The sequence below is a fragment of the Cervus elaphus genome, chromosome 10, assembly GCF_910594005.1.
Source record: "Cervus elaphus chromosome 10, mCerEla1.1, whole genome shotgun sequence".
Taxonomy (NCBI): domain Eukaryota; kingdom Metazoa; phylum Chordata; class Mammalia; order Artiodactyla; family Cervidae; genus Cervus; species Cervus elaphus.
The window spans coordinates 43578095-43596217 of NC_057824.1; the positions used below are offsets into that span (position 1 = coordinate 43578095).

An 18123-nucleotide genomic window follows, 5' to 3' on the forward strand; every position below is an offset into this window, starting at 1 on the left:
CAGAGGAAGCACCCCCTGGGCGGGCGGCATGTCTCCTCCCACAAGAGCTGGCGGCCACTCCTCAGAAAACGAGCCCCGAGCAGGACCTCGCCGGTTACCAAGGATAACGTGGCAAAACCCGAACCCCACTCTGTGCCTCCTCTGTCTTTCTCTTTTCTGGCGCCAGCTGGCAGGCCTGGTGGAGCGAAGCCCTGTTGAACAAATGCGGCCAGGCTATATAATGCAGATTGGCTGTTCAGAAGAGCTAATTAGTGAATGTCTGTGAACCAGTTTGAAAACGAGAGGGGACAGAACCTGTGTCACCTCCCCCAACACTGTTTTTAAAAAAAAACGAAAGCAGAACAAAGAAAGCCAACACATTCTCATTGAAGCCCAGTTCCTGCAAGTGCTTCACTAAGAGTCAACTGCCCATTCATGTTGGGCAGCACTGTTCATTTCCAAGCAGAAAACAGAAAAGAAAGAGATGAGAACTCACGCCTGCCTCCTCTCTAGGCCTCTGCAGAGACTGAGTGCCTGTCCCGCCCTCTGGGAGGACATCAACTCCCATCTCCAGCCAGTTCCTGTCTTGCTTTCTAGGCTGGGGAGTAGCCGTGAGTCTGTCTCGCAGACTCAGCTGAGGGGGCAGGACCACCTTGTCCCACTTCACTTGTGTTCCTGCCACACGGTCTACCCACTGGCATCGTTGACTCAATGGACATGAGTCTGAGCAAACTCTGGGAGGCAGTGAAGGACAGGGAAGCCCGGCCTGCTGCAGTCCATGAGGTTGCAGAGAGTCGGACATCACTGAGCGACTGAACAACAGCCTACCCGTGAGCTCCGAACACGTGCTCAGTAACCACAGGATGGATGAGAAGAAACACAGCCCCATTCCTACACGGGCAAAGAGCAGATGCGTCTGGTTTCTATATTAAGGCACTGTTTCTGAACATTAAGTCACTTTCACTTGCTGAAATATACACTTAAATCCAAGTTTGAGCTCAGCTCTCTTGTAATGAAGTTATGGGTTGTCTGAAATCACCTAAGTGATGACACCATCCTTTCTCCCCCTTTGGAGAAATTGAATTATCTGAATAGATGCACTAGAAAAGGGTTAAATAGAGAAATCCACTATCCATCCCTTTTCATCTGCCACCCCTCACCACCACCCGCCCCCCCCCCACCTCCCACGTATACCAGGGAAGTCAGCATTCATCCAGAGGTTATCTGCTGGCCAGGCTCCAGGCCTCTCAGAACAAACCAGTGCTCCGAGTGGCCCTTTTCTGCACCAGAGAAAAAAGTCTAATGGCTGTGACAAGTCAACATTACTTAGTGCAGAAAGAGGCAGCCACCAGCCAGACTAGAGAGACCTGGGTATGTATTTCCTAGGTGCTAGAGAAACAAGAGAACTCAGAGGGATCCTAATTTCAGCCTAGTTCCAGCCCTTCCCTTAAGTCTCCGTGAGTCAGACCTTTTGCCATAACTAACCAGAGAATCTGAGTTGAATTTTGTCAGTTGGCTTTACCTTGACGGCCCGGCTTCCTCCAACACGCAAAGCAAAAACCTGAAGGCCATTTTCAGTCACACTCTCTTGAAAACCCAACCACTGTCTTTTCAACCTCTTCCTCCCGCGTTTCCATGGCGTGTTTCCTTGTAATGGATTTGTATTTTTAACCCTCAGGGAGTCAAACAGCGGTTGCAAAACAGTTCTAGAAGAAGCTTTCTTACCCTTAACATAGGTCTGAAAGGATCTGTCAACTGTGAAGAGAAAATGACAACTTGGTTACATGCCTGTCACTCAAACAATTGCTCTAATTAACAAATTTGTAGTGCTTCATTAGGAGGGGAAATTAAAATGTTAGAATTTTACTTTTAAATGAAGCCCTTTTAGAGAATAATTAACCCATTTTCACACGATCAAAAGTGCCAAGCGTCCCCTCCCCCACCTCACAAGCCTTGGTACATCTACGCTGACGAGCCCCGGACAAGTTTAATCAATAGCGATTTGCCCTCCGGCAAAACGATTTGCTCACATTACACATCTGAGGAGTTTCACTGTCTTGAGCAGCCCTTCCCAACCTCAGCTAAGTCTAAGGGAGACGGCCTTCAGACTATAGACGGCTGGACACTAATAATAACTGGGGAGAAGTGTTCTTTCCAGACTATACAGTAAAAATGGGCTATTTTTAATAATTATCATTAGCGGTATTAGACATTTTAGTGAAGTTCACTATCTAGACGACCTTATTTGCAAAGCAGAAACAGAGAACCAATGTATGGATACCAAAGGGGGAAGGGGGGGCAGTGGGAGGAATTGGGAGACTGGGATTAACACATACACACTAATGATACTATGTATAACATAGATCCCTTGGAGAAGGGAATGGCTACCCACTCCAGTGGTTTTGCCTGGAGAATTCCACGGACAGAGGAGCCTGGCGGGCTACAGTTCACGGGGTCGCAAAGAGTCAGACATAACTAACACCTTCAATGAAATAAAATAGGTATCTAACACTTTAATAAAAGCAACTAACACTTTCAAGAAAATAAAATAGGTAACTAATGAGAAAACACCGTGTACAACAAGGAACTCTACTTACTATACCGTGGGGACTTGAATGAGAAGAAGTCCAAAGGGGGGCAACATATATATATATTTCATATATACGAAGCTGATTCATCTTGCTGTGCAGTAGAAGCTAACAGCATTATAAAGGAACTTTACAAATTTTATAATCCAATAAACATTAATTAAAATAAATAAAATGAAGTTCATTACACAAAAGTTCATGTAAATACACAGTTGAGTCATATTACGTATCTACCTAACTCTGGTCATCAGTTTCAGATAACCTTTGCCCTTACCCGGGGTCAAAGACAATATTGTGAAAGGTAATTTTTTTCCCCCACATTTACTATGAAGATGGATAACAATGAGACAAGATTGTATCTGCTGTGTAACTTCAGATTCTTTCTGAGTTGGTCTGTGTTATGAATAAATAACACAACCGAAGTGTAATGGATATTTTATTTCGCTCCAGAGCACAAAAGGTTCCTTCCCACAGGAGAAATCGAGTGGCCGGAAGAGCTGTGTGAGCTCCAGAAAGAAAAGCGCTTACTGCTTCTCCATTCAAAATGTTTTATGGCTTGTGTGCGAGAGATGTTAGGAGATGCAGACAGAGAAGGCTGCTCGGGGGGTGGGGGACCACGCCAGCTCAGGGTCACTGACTGCCCCAGCCTGGGCTTAGACCATAAGCCACCCTCTTCTCCCCATGCAAAGTCACTCCCCTGGCGTCACATGGCCACAGGAGACATTCTGATTTCTAAGAGGAACTAGCTTAAGTGTTAGTCGCTCAGTTGTCTGCAACTCTTTGTGACCCTATGGACTGTATGTAGCCGGCCAGGCTCCTCTGTCCGTGGCATTCTCCAGGCAAGAATACTGCAGTGGGTAGTCATTCTCTTCTCCAGGGGATCTTTCTGATCCAGGGATCGAAACTGGGCCACCTGCATTGCAGGCAGATTGTTTACCTCTGAGTCACCAGGAAAGCCCCTCAACTAGCATCTTCTTCCAAAAAACAGAAGGAAGAGCAAAGGCAACAGGCACTCCGCTGGGCTGCCTGTCACCCTGGGGCCCAGCCCGACCTTGCACTTACCCTCGGGTCCTTTTGGAGAAGAGTGTGTGGGACCGTCCCAGGTCGGGTGGCGACATCGATTGGGTTGGACGTCTACAAAGTAATGAGACCACAGCTTAGGAAGCACATGCCATGCGACATGAAACCAAGGTCTTCCTTTCATTCTAAAGGACCGAATTCAAGTGTCCTTTTTTGTTTGTTTCATTCTGGAATACAAGTGGACGGATCCATTTTCCTCTGAGACCCCAGATGCTCTTCATGAGGAACCGCCTCCCCCCACTCCCCATTTCCCCAGGGGACCTGACCAAAGCCTGCCCTGTCCCAGCGATGACATCTCAGGGCAGAGACAGGAGAGATGGAGACGGGAGCCCGGCCCTGAAATCCGTCTTCTGTGTCCTTCACAAGCCCGTCACTGTGGGTTTTTTGCTTTATCACCACACAGTCCAAGAAATGCTTAAGTGAACATCAGTCTAACCTGCGGGACCAGGTGCTTCTCATCAGAATAACTGAGTGTGCTTCCCAGACATTAGGCTACCTCTCTACATTTTAACTGGCAGATGATAACAAGGAATTACATTCAGTAATTACTCATTAGCAGTGGTGGGAATGGGACAAGGGAACCTAATTTGGGGACCACACAGACCTACCGTTATGTCATTTCTAAAGTAATTCTGCATCATCTTTCCCATTCCCAGAACCATTCTTAAACAGCATTAATGATAACAACCTTATCTATAGGCTTTTGTCCTCTGAATGAACAACAACAAAAAGCCCATCGCAGGCACACGGCACTACTTTCTAGTGGGCAAAGGATTTAGAATATTTTTCACCAGGTATTTTGTTTAAGAAATCACAACTTCTATGAATCCCTTCACACCAGGAAGTTAACTCGTGTGGAAATAAAGAGCCCTCAGTTCAGGCACCAAGCTGGCCTACAAGAAGGGGAAAAAAAGAATGGGAGAAAGAAAAGCAGTCAGCTGCTGCAGGGCTAACAATTAAGCTAGAGTTGTTAACAGCCTGATTTGCATACATATGAAGAACTCTGCTAATGAACTGCAATCTACATATTCAATCAGTAAGATGGCCTGGAAAGGCCTATTTCAACACCAGGAGAGACACTTTCTTGCCCAGATGTAGTTTTCTGTGTGATTGGATAATTGTGAGTGAGGGAAATCAAGTAATTTATAAAGTGACCTACCAGTCTGGTTGGGGATGCACGAGAGAGTTCCTGTAACCTGGTGGGGACCGACCAGGCTCTGAGAGGGTAGCCAAGAGCTGATGGGGGGAAGGAGTTTAAAAATCACCATCATTTGGTCCCGAGATGGGAGGTGTTGAGTATGGTCATCTGTAAGCCCCACCAAGGTCTGACCTGGCATAGGAGCTGCAATTCTGTGTAGGTCCCTGGGATTTGGAAGGTGCAGTCATTCTCACCCCTAATGCTTTCTGATTTTTTTCTTTTCTAATTTTAGGGCAGCATGCCTTTGTTAGGGTAATATGCGCTCATCCTGGGAGAGACTGGCCCCAAATTTGTGTTTTATCTTTGAAACGAGATGGAAAGGAAACCGAAATCACACAGCAAAATTTCCTACATTACAGTCTGAGAATGGCTACTAACTAAGAAATACATTTCTGAAAATCGAGTAGGGGCTGTGATAGATGTAAAGTCACAAAAAAGGAGGAGCATTCTGAGAACCAACGCCTTAGTTTTGGCCCTTGGAGATCACTCGAGACCGAATGGAGGGGAGTATCACTGGCTAGGTAGAGAAGAATTCTGCTGTTATGAAGGGCGAAACTGAGAGTCTGAGTCGCTCAGTCGTGTCCAACTCTTTGGGACGATGTGGACTGTAGCCCGCCAGGCTCCTCTCTCCATGGGATTCTCTAGGCAAGACTACTGGAGTGGATTGCCAGGCCCTCCTCCAGGGGATCTTCCCGAGCCAGGGACGGAACACAGGTCTCCCACACTGCAGGCAGATTCTTTACCATCTAAGCCACCAAGGGAAGCCCCTCTAAAGGGCAAAAGGTTAATTTATCTCATGCTAGGATGGTAGTCTTGACCTTGGGAAGTTGACCCTGGCAGTGGGGTTGGAAGCTTCAGAGAAGGCAGAAAGGGAGGAGAAAAGAAGAAAGCACTACCCTCCAGCTGGAGGCAGACACTCTCTGCAGACAGAGGGGGCTGAGGAACGAAGTGAAGGAGAATGAACACAGTGAGAGGGATGCGATTTTAGTTTGGAACCTTTTCCCTCCCTTCTATCCCAATCAATAAGGCTCAGCTTTGCATCTTTGCTAATCATGGACATCCTCAAGGATAAATAACTTGATGCACATACATCTGACATTTCATATATTTCCTGATCAGAAGCTTATGTCCACAGTTTTGGTGAAAAAACAAAAAATATATATCTAGTGTTTCTTTTTTTTTTTTTCTTCTTACAGAGCACAAGAAATCCTAGCTCCATTGAGATGACAAGAGTAGTACAGGTTAAAAATTAAATTCTGACTGAGGTTTATGACTAGATGGACTAGGAGAAAATATTCACACTCCAATCCCAGTGGTCCATTTGGATGGAAAAATTGGATGGGAAGCTACCCACCCGCCTTAGCCCGAGGCGCCACTTACAAGTTTGAAGGTGTTGTTTTCGCTGTGAGGTTTCTTACCTTAGGCTGAAAAGCTCCTTGCAGCGACCCAAAAGGGCCGGTGGGCGGAATCATAGGGGGGATGCCCGATACAGCCGGAGGATAAGAATGGAAGAGCTATGGCCAAAGATGGAGGGGGGGAGAGAAAAGATTTTAGTAGGAGGCAAATGATACATTCACATTCCCTTCCCACAGAAAGACGTCCACATTAGCCAGCCAAGTCATCTCAGTTTGATGCCATTAGTCATAAGAAGCCACAATGAAATGATCACACAGATGTGCCATGAATACTTAACTTAAAAAGTTAAAAGTAGTTCAGAATCAATCAGCCAGCAAATGATGTCCCAGATGAGGCCATCATTAGAAAGGGAGCTTTTCTAATTATTAATTGTTAAATCAGATAGAAGTCCTAAATGGTTGGAGACTTTAATGCATATCAAAAACAGGAGGGGGTGCTGAGCCAAGTAAGATGCCCAGAAAATTACAAGTTAATTAGAAAATAGGAAAAAGGGGAAAAAAAGGAAGACAAAAGGAAGCAAGTCTTTAAGGATTCCAAGATTTTACACCATTAAAACTCAATTAGTACTTTTAGATTTTTAATAGTTTTGAGGAAATGGGAAAATATGCACAGTCCTTGCTTCATTAGGTTGTTCTGGTAAGTGGCAGTTCCAAGGACAATTTAAATTGTCTAAAACGATGACAAATACTTGTGGAAGGGGAAAATAAAATGACTCAAGAGTACACTTTCAATGGGGCCACACGTTTTCCTGTAAGATGATCGTAAAATCACTGGAGGCCATTCACGATGAGCCCTGGACATGCCAGTGTGCGCACTCAGTGGGGGAGCAGGAGGGCTCTGAATGTAAAGTAGGGTTTTCTTGAATTAACAGTTTATAGAGGACACAGTGGAGGAAGGGAATTCACAGCGGAAGACAGTGCAGACACATCTTTCCCTCCACCTAAAAATATATCGTTTCTGGGGAATCTATCGCTCTGGCTCCATTTACTTTGAAAAACTCACCACAGAGATACATTTTAGTGATGTCCCGCCCTTATGGTTGCGCAATATGTCAAAAATACAAGAATAATTCAAGCTTTCCCTAATGATGTGTTTATGTGAGCTATTTCTAGGTAATGGCTGAAATCCACTGGTCATTTCACAATCGGGTCTGTTTTCAAAGCACGTACTTTTTCCGTTGGTCTTTATTTCATTTTGCTCCCCTCAATGATGCAGCAAAGTTTTTCAGACTAATTGATATTGAACTAAATCCACTTAAACAGTGATTGCAAACCAAGTGCCCTCATTTAAAACTACTTTTAAGTCTAAAATTGCGTTTTAGATACTTGAGTGTATTGTATCTTAACTCCCCTTTGTAACATCCTAATCTGCAAAGCAGGGGAGACTGAGCACTTCATATATTATCCACTATAACTAATAATATGAAATAACTCTCTCCCAGTATACTGTGTGCAGCAGAGTAATTAAATACATCACACTAAAACACTCCAATTTCTATTACTCTGCCTCCAAGTGGGTATTCTTCCTTTAATGTTTTCAATTTAAAAATTGGATGTTCTCACCATTTTCCTTTTCTGACCCTCTTTGAATAGAGCATTCCACCCCTCGAGTAAAAATCTGAAGTACTTGAGTAATAACATAGGAACGTTTCAAAAAACTCAGGCCTGCAGGTTTATGCTCCAGCTCACATCTAGGACTCTCTGTGGAATATGTTTATGCCGAGACACTGCATGGTGTCCGAGGAAGTAAACTGAGCTACCAGTAGAGCAGCTAAACTTTCTCTGAAGATTTTGTTAGCTGGTCCTTAATTTAATTTAGCAAATACAGACAAAGGACAGAAATCTGGTTGTTATTATTAAGGGTGGTACCATTCATAAAACAGATGCAAAGAGAAAACCCATGGCTCTACTGGATTTTGCATGTCTACTTACAAAAATGCTTTTATGTCGTAATTCTGAGCAGAGCAGTGTCTAACACTCGGGGAACCCAGGCACTTAGATAGATACCCTTTCCTCATCCCTTTCTATAGAGACTCCCCTCGAGCCATTTCTGAATGTCTCTCCATAACCAGTTCTTAGTTGATTTCTAATACTGTCTAGCCTGGACTTCTCAGCTGATTCCTCACAGTTTAGGACTAACACAGTGTCTAATGATCTAGTTTAAAGTATGAATGAATTCACAGGGTTGGCTGATCTATTGAGTGGTCCTCCATTTGAACCCTAAGGTAACAGTATCCAAAAATGAGAACAAAAATAGTTTAAGATGGTGAACTGACATGGCTACGAGCAGTTATTAAACGTCTTTCTTTCCAGTTTCATTCAAAAAAATATATAAATAAACCATTGAGCAAAGAAACTTGCAAAACTTCAGGTAAAAATGATGCAGTATCACTCCATAATCAAAATATCATGGTAAGATATTCAAAGTTTCTGTTATAAAAGAAGCTCTCATAAGTAACTGAACATGTAACTTCAGTTGGCGCCAGTTTAGGTTCCAAAACATTCTCTTAAAATCGCATGAAACAACTTCTATTAAAGAACAAAGAATGAGTTTAAAGAAAAGAAAAATCATGCATGTAAGACCTTCTTTCATTTAAATGATATTTTTAACGAGTTGGCACGAGCTCAGGAAAATAATGCCAGCCACGTGGAAGAGGGATCAATGGTCTAGAACAAATGAAAATCTGCTTTTTGAAGTCATGAGTCAAAAAAACACGGTACTTTCTTTGGAAGACATAATTCAAGATGGGAACTTGAACTTGAACATAATTCAACTCTGAGAACTCTGTGTGTTAATAACATCTCTACTGAGGACTGAAATCTGTGATTTCAGAAGCTCCTAAAACTCTAACACCTCCAACAAAGTGGATGCCCCACTTGGCAGGACTTTAAAGTCTGGCTCATGACCTTTTGATTCAGAAGACGATACTGCATCTTTACCAAAAGCAAACGTCACAAAAGCAAGCATCCGAAGTGACGAGGAGCAATGGGAGTTCTTGCAAAGATGGTTAAGGGAGGCTGCGAGCCATTGACTGATCGGTGGCGGGAGCATGGAAATGGAAAAGCGGTTACATTGAATGGGTAGCATGGTAACTCACACTGTGCCGGTAGAATGGGTCAACTTTTGTAGGGTATTTGTCAAACTGCAAAGGGATCAAAGCAAAAGCTAGTTACTTAGAGAAACTACATTTCTATTACTGCTTCAGCGGAGGCGGCCCCAAGGAGGCCTCTCTGTTGTCAGGCAGGCATCAGACTCCGTGACCGCAGTGTATACGAAATCATTCAGAGTTCCTGAGTCTCTCTGACCAGAAATCAACAGGAATGGAAAGTCAAAGTGAAAACCCATTCAGAGCATTTCAGGCTGTGACTACACTAGAGCGGCTTTCTTTCTAGGCTTTATTTAGAGACGGGCAGGAACCAAGCGTCTGAACTAGAGAGAGGAGGCAGTTGTTCAGATAAATCAGAGAGAAGTGAGCACTGGCTCTGATTTATCCAGAGAATTCCCTCTGTCTTCATCTTTGCTTTGGCAGAATGGTACGTTCAGCTGTTTTTATGTTACCCCCTAGTGGGGGACAGGGCGGGCCTGGTGTGCTGCAGTCCGAGGGTGCAAGATGTTGGACAGGACTTAGTAACTGAACAACAATTACCTCCCCCACTGCCCCCTGCTGAGTACAGAGCAATTCCGGCTTGGCCTTCGAACATTTCTTTCAAGCAGGAAAGAGTATATACCATGATTTCTTCTAAATAATGTCCTCATCCTGTGCTGTAACTCCCATCAGTTAGATTTAACTTGTTTGTGAAACGGCTCACTCAGACTGGTATAAACTCCTTCCCCATATAAACAGGTCCTTAAAAATATAACTGTGGAAAAGTCGAGTTCATCCAAAAAAACAGATGCAGGATTTATCCGAGGAAAAATTTTTGGTCCCAAGGCCTCACCGCTAACATTCTCCTAAGTAAGGTTTATAAAATAAACTTTGAAATATGTATTTTTAAAAAACTAAGTTGAACAAAATGGGGGAGAAGGGAGGGAAGAGAGGATGCAAAGTTCAGTGAATCACGAAATTCAAATCCTCACAATGCCTGTTCTCATCGCCTTCAATCAAGTATTTCCTGAAATATTAAAAAATAAGTAAAATTCTCATTGTCACTGTTTGGACACGCATCCATCTCAGACCAGTTAGCATCATACTGTGGTGCTGGTCCTTACAGCTCCTAAGTTAAAAATCAACCCTAACTGGCTCCAACTCCACCCCTGGCACGTTAGTCCCAAGCCACGGCCAAGACCACGTCGCTCCCTGCAGTGGTCCCTCTTACCACCGGGCTGTTTGGACCGCTTGCTGCAGCGCACAGCAGTAGACAGGGGGCGCTGTCTCACGAGATGCGAGACACAGAACACTTCCGACAGAGCGGGTTTAGAAAACCATCCGCGAGAGTGGGTGGGGGAACCCAGGGCCGTCCAAGTCTCCCACCGGCCCTCTCCCTTCCAGACTTCCCAGGATTCTGTGAGCGTTTATCTGCTAGCGCAAAACACCAGCAGATACATTTTTAGATCTGGTGGTCATTCCCCAAGATGTCCCCCAAAACCAAAATCACCCGTAAGAAGTTAACTACCGACACACTGGATATGACCGCCCTGGGGAGCATCTGGAATACAGTCCACCCACAGCGCTAAGAATAACGGGTCAGAAAAGAGCTCCCACTTCAGGCCCTGGGTCAGTGCCACCTGGAGCTGGGCGTATCCCAGAGAGAGTCGGGCAAGGCCATGGGAGCCCCCCAGCCAGTCTGCTGCGCCCAGACGGCCCTGCCAGCCCCACGGGGCTGCGGACAAAGAGCGCCGCGCTGCGCCCATTCTCGCACTTCCGCCCTGTACGCACCATGGGCGGGGCCGGCGTCGGCATGATGGCGGTGGGCGGGAGGGCGTGGGGGAAGGGCGTGAAGGTGTGCTGGTGCGTGTGCTGGTGCGTGTGCTGGTGCTGGTGCTGGTGCTGGTGGAACTCGGTCCGCAGGTAGGGCGGGGGGCCCAGGGAGGCCCCGCGGTCAGCACTCTGAGAGGCCAAAAAACGCGTGTTCAGTTCCTGGCGCAAGAGGTCTTGCTCTGGAAAAGAAGAAGAGGCAGACGGTGACACCTTTTCCCGGGTGGTCATTTCCTCCAAGAGCAGGACATCCAAGGGGCTCACTACGGAGGGCTCCAGACCGGGCCTTTGTGGAGAGGGACTGCCAGCCAGCCAGAGGCGGCTAAGGCCCAGTCAACAGCCTCTGTTCTCTGTCCAGGCTTTCCGGGACGAGGGGTCCACCAGTGCCGTGCGCATACAGGGTCCAGGCTGCACGGCCAGAGGTCAAGTTTCAGCTCTTCTCGGGGCAGCTGAGTGACCCAGGGCATTGCCCATCACCATCTGTGTCTGTTTCCTCATCTGTCAAGTGGGGGACAACACATTGCCTGTGCTGTGGGGGGTTGTTTCGAGGGTTAAAGAAATGAACGTTTTTAAGTGCTTCCTCATGCCCTCTTCCAAGGGTAAACCTCTGCTCTATAGCTCTCTGTACTGATGGCAAAGCTTGGCCGTAGTGGACCCGAAGTTCGGACACTTGGCTCAGTTAATACAGATGAGGAGCAAAGAACCCAATACCTAACCCTAAGTGTGTCTTTAAAAATCTGGGCTATGTTGCCTCAAAAAGTGCATTTTCCCCACCCAAGGTAGAAGGCCTCATTTAATCGCTAGTTGCTCAGTCCTATCTGACTGTGACCCCGCCAGGCTCCTCTGTCCATCGGATTCTCCAGGCCAGAGTACTGGAGTGAGTTGCCACTGCCTTCTTCAAGGGATCTTCCTGACCCAGGGACTGAACTCGGATCTCTCCCACATTGCAGGCAGAGTCTTTACCTGCCTAGCCACCAGGGCAGCCCTTTTTTGACTAAAACAAATACCTTAAGCCACGATGTGACTTAAGATCCTGGCCTGAAACAGACACGGGGTATGGAGAGCTTCTGTCATGCCCATAGGGCCCAGACAAACCTGTGCTTTACTGCCCAGCGGGCAGACCTGGTCAGAAAAGCCTCATGCCTACAAAGTTCTCTCTGGCAGAATCCCCTGGATCGTGACAGGTTGGGATGGGGGCTGCTGGTACATTTTCTGCAGACTCTCAGCCCACTGGGGACCGGAGGAAGAAGACATACTATAAAGTGGACCACGGGGAGTGGCTCTAACCTAATCATCGGGGACAACAGGGGGTGAGGCCTCGGGAAGGGAGAGCAGGAGCACGGAGAAGCCAGGCCAGCTCCTCCCTCCTACCTGAGTAAGTGCTCCCGGCCGGGTGTCCGGGCACCTGCAGACTCCCAGATGTCAGAGGTGGTGGAGGAGGCAAAGCAGTGGGAGGGGCAAACATATTGGGGTGATGTGAGTGTGCGGGGGGCTGGAGGGTGGGCGTGAAGCTGTGCAGGGGGCTGTGGTTGGGCAGGGACAGGGGGAACGGGGAGGCCGAGGGGTGGTGGGAGATGTGAGGGGGGGCGGGCTGAGTCTTCGCTGGAGTGCTGCTTCTGCTACTGCTGTTGGAACACCAAAAAAAAAAAAAAAAAAGAGAGAAGAAAGGAAAAAAGGGGGTCAGTAATCAACTTTCTTAAAAACAAAACGCAGCCAAACAGAGCCATTTAACACGTCTCCTCTCGCTCCTCCATCTTCGCAGGTCCCCGCCCTGCGCACACAGAGCCTCTGCTGAAGTCGCAGCTCCTCTAAGCCGGCCCCTCAGCTGTGGACACAGTGAACAGCTCCCAGCTCCTGCTCCCAGCTGCCCCCCATCGCCCTGTCCAGAGAGCTGCCCTTCATACCCTGTGCCAGCCACTCTTCCTACAGGGGCCACGTCAATGGAAACGAGCAAGCTGGTGACCTGGGCTCGCCAGGTCTGTCTGCTCCGTCTTCTGTGAAGAAGCACAGGGAAGGGGGAAGCAGGGAGCTGGGGCGCCCTGTCACCTCCACGGACCGGAGGCCACGAAAGATGGGCCCGGCCCGCGGAGGCGCTTCCTTCCGCGTCACAGACAGGAAAAAGCAGGGCCCTCAGCCCCAGGCACCAGGCTGACACATGGAAAACGCTCCCCCAGCCGTGAGCGCGCTGAGCACAGCCCGGGGAGACGCGGGCGCGGGCCCCACCGCGCCCTGCACCCGGCCTCCAGCTCCCTTCCCTTTCTCCTTGTGCTGCCTGTCAACCTTCCCTCTATGATCTGGCGAAGACAAGACACAAGAGGCCTGGCTCCCCATGGAGGAACACCTCTCCTTTCCTAAACCCAGCAATCTTTCTCCTGTATCCCTGTGACCCACCTGGCGGAAGTCACCACGGAAACTCCTCCAACCAGACCACTCCTCGGTCTGCACGCTCCCGGCCGCCAGGAGGTGCGGGGAGATGTTGACAGGGAGGCAAACGGCTTCCCTTCTAAGACTCCCTTAATGTTCTGGGCATCTCCCCTGGTTTCCCTTCCCTGCCTCCGGCCCGGGAGCCAGTGGAGGGTCCCAGGCACAGCGCCCTGGACTCTCCCTTGAACCTCCTCCCCCTGCGGTCACCCTCAGGAGCCTCCGCAGATAGTCGAGGTCTCCCCCAGTGCTTACCACCCAACCGATCCTCAACCCAGTCCCACCCCATCTTCTCCCCAGAGACAGTGTCTCCCTGCGCCTCGGGCCCCTTCCCGTCTTCCGTGCCTGCCTGGCGGAGAACACAGTGACAGAGATTCCAACGGGGACCCCGGTCCCCATGGGAGCCCCGGCGCCCACCGCCACCTGCCCGTCCCACCGAAGACGACCGACGCCGGGGCGGCTCACCTGAGGCTGTTGAGGCTCAGGCTGCTGCTGTTGTAGGCGGACAGCGGCTGGGGGAGGCTCTGGGCGGCGGGGTGGGCCTGCGCGGGCGGGAGGGCCTGGGGCGGCAGCGGCCCCGGGGACTGTGGCCGGGGCGGCCGGGGCGCCTGCGGCGGCGCGGGCTGCGGCGAGGCCTCCGGGGGCGCGGGCGGCGGCTGCGCGCCGGGGCGTGGGGGCGGCGGCGGGGGCTCGGCGCGCGGCCCCGACGCGGGGTCCGGAGACGGCGCTCGGGGCTGGGGCTCCGCCTGGGGCTGGGGCGGCGGCGGCGGGACCTGAGGGCGCGCGTCCTTCAGCACCACGGGCTCGAACAGGGGCTCTTTGCCACAGTCCTGGCTCTTCTCCTGGCTCCGCTCTAGACCCGATACCTTGGGGACAATGGGCCCCGCATCGTGGCCGTCGTGGTGGGGTAGCGCGCCGACGCCGAGCTCCGGATCTGTGCGGGGGAGCGGAGAGAAGAGCGAGGCAGACGGTGAGTGAGCGAAGCTGACCCCGGGCCGGGTCACCTGTGCCCAACGACACGATCGGTCAGGTCCACCAGCCAGATAAGGCTGCCTTCCAGACAGTGGTTGAGGCCATCAGAGTCTACAAATAAATGTTTCCCTTTATCTTGACAAAGCAAGATTATGCAGTGAAATTCACGAACAGTAGACAACAAATCGATTCACCCCTTTTAAAACAAATACAGTTCTTTAAAAACAATTCTTCATTTATTCGGCTGTGCTGGGTCCTAGGTGCTGCCCCTGAAGTCTTTACTTGTGGTATGTGGGATCTAGTTCCCTGAGCAGGGACTGAATCTGGGCCCCCTGCATAGGGAGCTCAGACTCTTGGCCACTGGACCACCAGGGAAGTCCCCAAACACAGTTCTTGACTATACAAAGGAGAAGTGTTTTCAGTAGCACATGAGGCAAATGTTATTTAGCCCCGCAGACGTTTCTTCTCTGCCTTGCCTCCTCTCCCCTTTGCATTCTGACTGATGAAGCACGCTTGACATTTGGAGACATTTCTGCTGAGCAACAGCTAAATGTCTGGTCAAAGGTCAGGCCTCCTACGCTCACTAAGGATTCAGCCGTTTGAGATCGAAGGAGCAAACATGAATATAGACCAACTGACCGTCAACTACACAGGCTTGAGTTTTTAAAGAATTCCCTCTGGACCACAGGAGGGGTCCTTGGCCAGGTGAATCTGGACCCTGAGACCAAGTGGGATGGGAAATGTAAGTAAATTCTACAGTAACTAATGATACCTAGATAACAGATGCTCCTGTATGAATTTAAATGATGTACTTCCCTCCAAAGGTCAAAAGACCCATGCCACATCTAGTATATGGGTACCCTGATGACCCCGTAAGTCAAACTCCATACAATTCTCTAACAGAATAATGAGAGACAAATATGGTATTGCATATAATGAGGTGGCTCTATGGTAAAGAATCCGTCTGCCAATGCAGGAAGTGCAGGTTGGATCCCTGGGTTGGGCATGGTAACCCACTCCAGTATTCTTGCCTGGAAAATCCCATGGCTAGAGGAGCCTGGCGGGCTGCAGTCCACAGGGTTGCAGACAGTTGACCATGACTGATCATGCACATCTTTGTGGGGGGGGGCGGGGGGGAGGGAGGCAGGGATTCTCTTCCCCACATTTTTGCACTTAAAAAAAAAAAATCCATCCTTTTCTATTATTACAAAGCTTAAAAACAGGAAGAGAATAGATCACAACATTCTCTAAAATGGTGTATTTCAGGTATTCCTAAATGAATTACTTTGGGCATGACCTTTCTCTTCACATCTTCCTGTTATCAAGTGTGAAAAATACATGGTATTCTCACTGGTCCTATTAATGTCTGTTGATGTCCTATTGGGTGTATACACTTGTCATGTTTTTTTCCCTGAAATTTGCATCAAAGCAATCCATTATTTTCAGTGTTCTTTTGGTAAAACAGATCAAATCTGTAACATGCACAAAAGCAGAAACAAATGGTGGGTTTATAAACAAACCACGTGGTTAGCTCTTATGAACTCAGCTATCCTCAAATCCTGCAGACCAGTGTGGAACAATCACACTAACAGGATGCCAAGAAAGACCCCTCTTCACGTAATTCAGGCATGAAAGGATAAAGGTTCGGATGGATCTGGTGAAAAGGAACTCTAGACTTCTGACATCCTACGCACACACATTTTTTTCCAGTGCTGTCTTCAGAACTTTCCTAGGCAGATCTTTGCTTATGAAAAGTGGATGTGTTATGAATTTCCAGAACCTGAGGGCTGAGAGAGGACAGGAAGTTCCTGATGTGGACACAGAGCCCCTTCAGCCATAAAAACTCCCACATCACAGAGGAAGACCCTTCATCGGCAGACACCCAGATCTGAGGATGTTGGTGCTGCTGCTTTTTCACTGCTTTTTTTTTTTTTTTTAATCATTTTCACAAGATTTTCCATAGCAAGCAATTATACAAATTCACTGAAAACCACAGGCTTCCCAGGCTGCAGGCTGGTTAGTCAGGCATGGGGCAGAAAGCACTAACACCCAGGAAATCCTAAGAGGATGAAATAAGAGAACCTCCTCCATGAGGTCCTATGTGCATAAGCAGGGACTCTTCCTGCTCTGACAGCTGAGGACTGTGATGCTTTTGTGACAAATACGGCAAACATACAAAATGGAATATATTCCCATCTTTTTGTACTGCTTTGTTCTCTCTGGACAAGGATGTTGCTGTTATTTAGTTACTAAGTCATGTCTGACTCTTTGTGACCCCGTGGACTGTAGCCTGCCAGGTTCCTCTGTCCATGGGATTTCCCAGGCAAGGATACTGGAGTGGGTCGCCATTTCCTTCTCCAGGGGATCTTCCCGACCCAGGAATCGAACCCGGGTCTCCTGCATTGCAGGCAGACTCTACCACTGAGCCACCTGGGAAGCCTTCCAGGACGAGGATAGTGACAAATAAATACATAAGTATTTTCCATCTTGCTAGGTTACATTCAAATTCATGACCTCCCTCCAAAAATCAAGGACTAAAGTTTCTCTCAGACATAAAAGAAAATTTCCTTCCCAAGGGAGACCACCCAGAGGTTATTACTTCAGTTTACTTAGGCCAGTAAGGAAGTACAACAGAAACACACAGATAAGCATTTTATTCCATCTAGCTTGCCTATATTTATCTCTTGTTCTTTAATCGATGAGCCTCTAGAATTTGGACAACACAGCTGAGTCTGCAGCAGGCACCGTGCAGGCTTTGGCTCAATTCCCAAGGCCCCATAAAGGCAAACCGAGGTGGTTCTTACCTCTACTGTCCCACTGTCTGAGGACCAACCCAAACCCAGCTGGAGTCAGGAGTGGTGCCGAGACTGGCATCATTGCCATCCGTGATGTTCAACGAGGTACACGGGCAAGACCAAAATCTTTCTAGCAAACTCTACACATTTGTAGGGAACCATCTGTGAGGAATGACTTAGGGAATCAAGAGGCACAGAATTTTGGAAGAAGACCAGAATCTGGGAGACCATCCCAGCACTTCTCAAACTTTAATGTGCATATGAATCCCCTGAAGATCGGATTCAAGTGCAGGTTCAGCGGCGGGATGAGTGGGGCTCCAGAGTCCACCTTTCTGAGAATTCCCCAGGTGATGCTGACACCTGGACTGTTCTGTGAGTAGTAGGGGTGTTATCTAACCCTCTGACTAGACGGGGGATAAGCCCAGAGAAGTTAAGGAACTTGCTTGTGGTTTAATAAACCAGACGGCAGAGTTCTAGTCCCAACTCTGCCTCCACCAAGTGCTTCTTCTCTGATTTACACAATGTCGCCTCCTAAGAAGCAAAACAACCCTGAAACAAAGCAGGTAATGATGAATCCAGGATTCGGTTACAATGTTTTAAGTGCAGCCAGATAGTGAAAAGGGTCAGGGAAGCTAGCGAGGATTGCTGGGAGATGGCCCTTCGGCTCAGTCTGAAGGCTGTCACCAATCCATCAGCGAGGGTGCTGCAGCCTATGAGCAAGGCAGCAACAGGTTGGAAGGCTGGTAAGAACTATGGGGC

General features: G+C 48.3%; 1 protein-coding gene across 6 annotated transcripts in view; it reads right to left on the reverse strand.

Annotated features, from left to right (window-relative positions):
• The window catches only part of AUTS2 (activator of transcription and developmental regulator AUTS2), a 1192920-nt gene that overhangs the window by 15310 nt on the left and 1159487 nt on the right, over window positions 1–18123 (reverse strand). For 2 of the 6 annotated variants that reach the window (XM_043914906.1, XM_043914911.1), the window contains 8 exons: window positions 14063–14531; window positions 13081–13170; window positions 12548–12801; window positions 11138–11358; window positions 9359–9403; window positions 6264–6359; window positions 3630–3701; window positions 1705–1734 (listed from right to left, as the gene is read on the reverse strand). In XM_043914906.1, the coding sequence (XP_043770841.1) occupies window positions 1705–1734; window positions 3630–3701; window positions 6264–6359; window positions 9359–9403; window positions 11138–11358; window positions 12548–12801; window positions 13081–13170; window positions 14063–14531 (1277 nt within the window). The remainder of the gene's footprint in view (window positions 1–1704; window positions 1735–3629; window positions 3702–6263; window positions 6360–9358; window positions 9404–11137; window positions 11359–12547; window positions 12802–13080; window positions 13171–14062; window positions 14532–18123) is intronic. The other 4 variants (XM_043914907.1, XM_043914908.1, XM_043914910.1 and 1 more) reach the window with 4 other exon arrangements.